We start from the raw sequence: 2,500 nt of genomic DNA on the forward strand, positions 1-2,500 counted from the left end.
CACACACACACACACACACACACAGATAGACACAGGCACAGACACAGACACACACACACACAGAGATAGAGAAAGAGCGAAAAACGATAGAGGGAAGGAGGGTAAGGAGGGTAAGGAGGGAGAGAAAGCGACTCCCTTGAGATGTCATGCAGAAACTAGGACAAAATCATCCCTCCCCACCAATTTCCAAAACACAACTTGGCACAAGACTCTCCGAAAACTTCTGATGTGAACTTCTATGGAGTGTGACGCGGTCTCGCACTGATATCCTGCAACAGAGCGTAACTGAGCTGATGTCATCAAACACTCTCTGAAGAAGAGAGAGAGAGCAATCTGTGTGTGTGTGTGTGTGTGTGTGTGTGTGTGTGTGTGTGTGTGCGTGCGTGTGAATGTGTGTATGTGTGTGTGTGTGTGTGTGTGTGTGTGTGTGTGTGTACGCGTCATCTGCTTAGGTCACCGAGTGCAAGTTACAAAGCAGGTCACAGCCAATTTGCTAAGGGGTACATTAGCGTGAATGAGCACATGATAAACTTGCAACTTCACATTTAGTTTCTATGCACCCAGATTTGACAGGCTATAGCTCTATCTCTGTGTGTGTGTGTGTGTGTGTGTGTGTGTGTGTGTGTGTGTGTGTGTGTGTGTGTGTAGGGAGGAGGGTTCTGCATTGTGCATGAACAGTATGCTGTGGCTATGCTTGAGGGGGTGTGACTGTCAGTCTACATGCTTCACCAACTAAATGAATGCAGATCAACAGTGAGCTGTGGAGAGTGCGCCCTAAGTCCTCTCTGTAGCTGTAAACATTTAACCAATGTATCCTGAGGACAGTCACATTAAGATATTCAACTACATTGTCATATTCGTTGTTGATGCAGTCTAACGGGGGAAATGCATAATGTGTCATGCTTTAAAGACCATAACGTCATTATTAGAAATATCTTATGTTTGAAATATCTTATGTTTTTTTTTTAAAAAGATTAGCCTATTGATAATTAATTAATACAGGTGGTTCCGCCGCAGCCAATAATGCAAACTTCCCTTGTATACCATACGGCCGTTCTTCCCAATATTAGCCTGTAGCACATTCATTGGGGTCCACAAAGAGAAATGAATCTGCTCATTCATAAATGTTTCGACAGTTTGTAGCATTCAAGTCAGACAATAGGATGAGTGCGCACAGGTAAAAAAACACTCACGTAATGCTTTGAGGGGTGACGTCTCTTCTCCACGTCCACCACCTTTACGTCCGAAACTGTCCTGAGCTGCATCGTGACGAGGGTTGAGCAGATTCTCCAGGTATATCAGAGTAAATAATGCAGGCAAGAAGGACCTCGGTCCTCCGAAGTGGGTTAATCACGAAGAAATCCGCTGGTGTTTGTGGCGGTCTTCTCAATGAAGGCATTCGATTGTTCTCCTCGCTCCGTGGTCAGTAACATGTATATATAAAAAAAGAGATTCCCAGCTGATGTTATGCGCGTATTTGCGCTGTGGCCGGCGCGAAAGCCAAACAACTTCTAATGGTCTTGATGGACGAAACGCTCGGACGTTAATGTCTGACAACAAGCCACCTCTACCGCCTTCTTAGGCTATACTACATTGATCAGCTGAATCCAAATTAAGGTCTAGGCTACTCTCGGAACCGGGGCAGCGTCGGGCGGCTCGTGAGGCGTGATGAAGAAATGATCACCTTTCTTTGCCCGAGGCGGGCTCTCGCTGGGGTCCTTTGTGTTGACCACAATGCTCCGTGTCCACGGGTGTTCCTCAATGTTGCTCGGGGCACTTGGAAAAGACCGGCGCATTGACCGCCGAATGCTGCGTGCAGAGACTTGCAGGCATTGAGCTAGGGAGGAAGCGCAAAGCGATTTGGGCAAGCAGGCAAGCGGGGCTGGGCTTGACGTGAGTTCGTTCGTTCGTTGTAGTTGGGGCTGGGAAAACCTCGTCGCGCTGTACTGGGTTGGTTGTCGGTAATAAGACGCCGAGGTCCTCCTCCGCATCACGATCAGGGTACAATTCGGTGCGCGCGGGCTTTATTTGACTAATGCTACTATAGGAAACACTGACGTTTTCGACAGCGGTTTCCCTCGACTCTACGTTACAATATGTCAACGGGACAGTTAGGTAGTTGCCATGGGGTAGATTCTCAGGGGCATGGGAATAGGGCTGCTGTGCAGTAGCCTTCGTGAGCTGAAGCATTTATTTTTTTCCCCATTGTATCAAATGATGTGAACACATACGCTTGCGTTAGATGCAGTAATATTATGAATAAAATGAGACAGAAAGTACCATTTAAAAAACAATATTTTTATTTTTTAATTTCTATTCGGTATTTGTTGTTCACTGTGCACTCTTGTATGCCAAAGTTGTCTACTGTAATTGTCCATTGACAAGAGGCCGACAGGGGAACAGGAAACGTGAAGCTGATACAGATGTTTGTCAGAGAGATGGCAACACATTTATTACGCATGAATGTCCCCCTCTTGTGGCAGGTCGGACACCCTGCTGA

At 46.5% G+C, this 2,500-nt stretch overlaps 2 protein-coding genes across 4 annotated transcripts in view; both read right to left on the bottom strand.

Annotated features, from left to right (window-relative positions):
- LOC134078317 (SH3 and PX domain-containing protein 2A-like) overlaps nucleotides 1-1,516 on the bottom strand; it is a 56,344-nt gene extending 54,828 nt beyond the window's left edge. Inside the window, exon 1 of the mRNA XM_062534155.1 lies at nucleotides 1,194-1,516. Coding sequence (XP_062390139.1) covers nucleotides 1,194-1,265 — 72 coding nt within the window. The 5' untranslated portion in view covers nucleotides 1,266-1,516. The remainder of the gene's footprint in view (nucleotides 1-1,193) is intronic.
- A 766-nt stretch (nucleotides 1,517-2,282) lies between these two features.
- Nucleotides 2,283-2,500, bottom strand: part of stn1 (STN1 subunit of CST complex) — a 21,533-nt gene continuing 21,315 nt past the window's right edge. For all 3 annotated transcript variants that reach the window (XM_062543107.1, XM_062543097.1, XM_062543088.1), the window contains one exon: nucleotides 2,283-2,500. This exon is cut by the window's right edge. The gene's annotated coding sequence lies outside the window, so the exon portion shown is untranslated.

This window comes from Sardina pilchardus, chromosome 1, assembly GCF_963854185.1.
Source record: "Sardina pilchardus chromosome 1, fSarPil1.1, whole genome shotgun sequence".
Classification (NCBI taxonomy): domain Eukaryota; kingdom Metazoa; phylum Chordata; class Actinopteri; order Clupeiformes; family Clupeidae; genus Sardina; species Sardina pilchardus.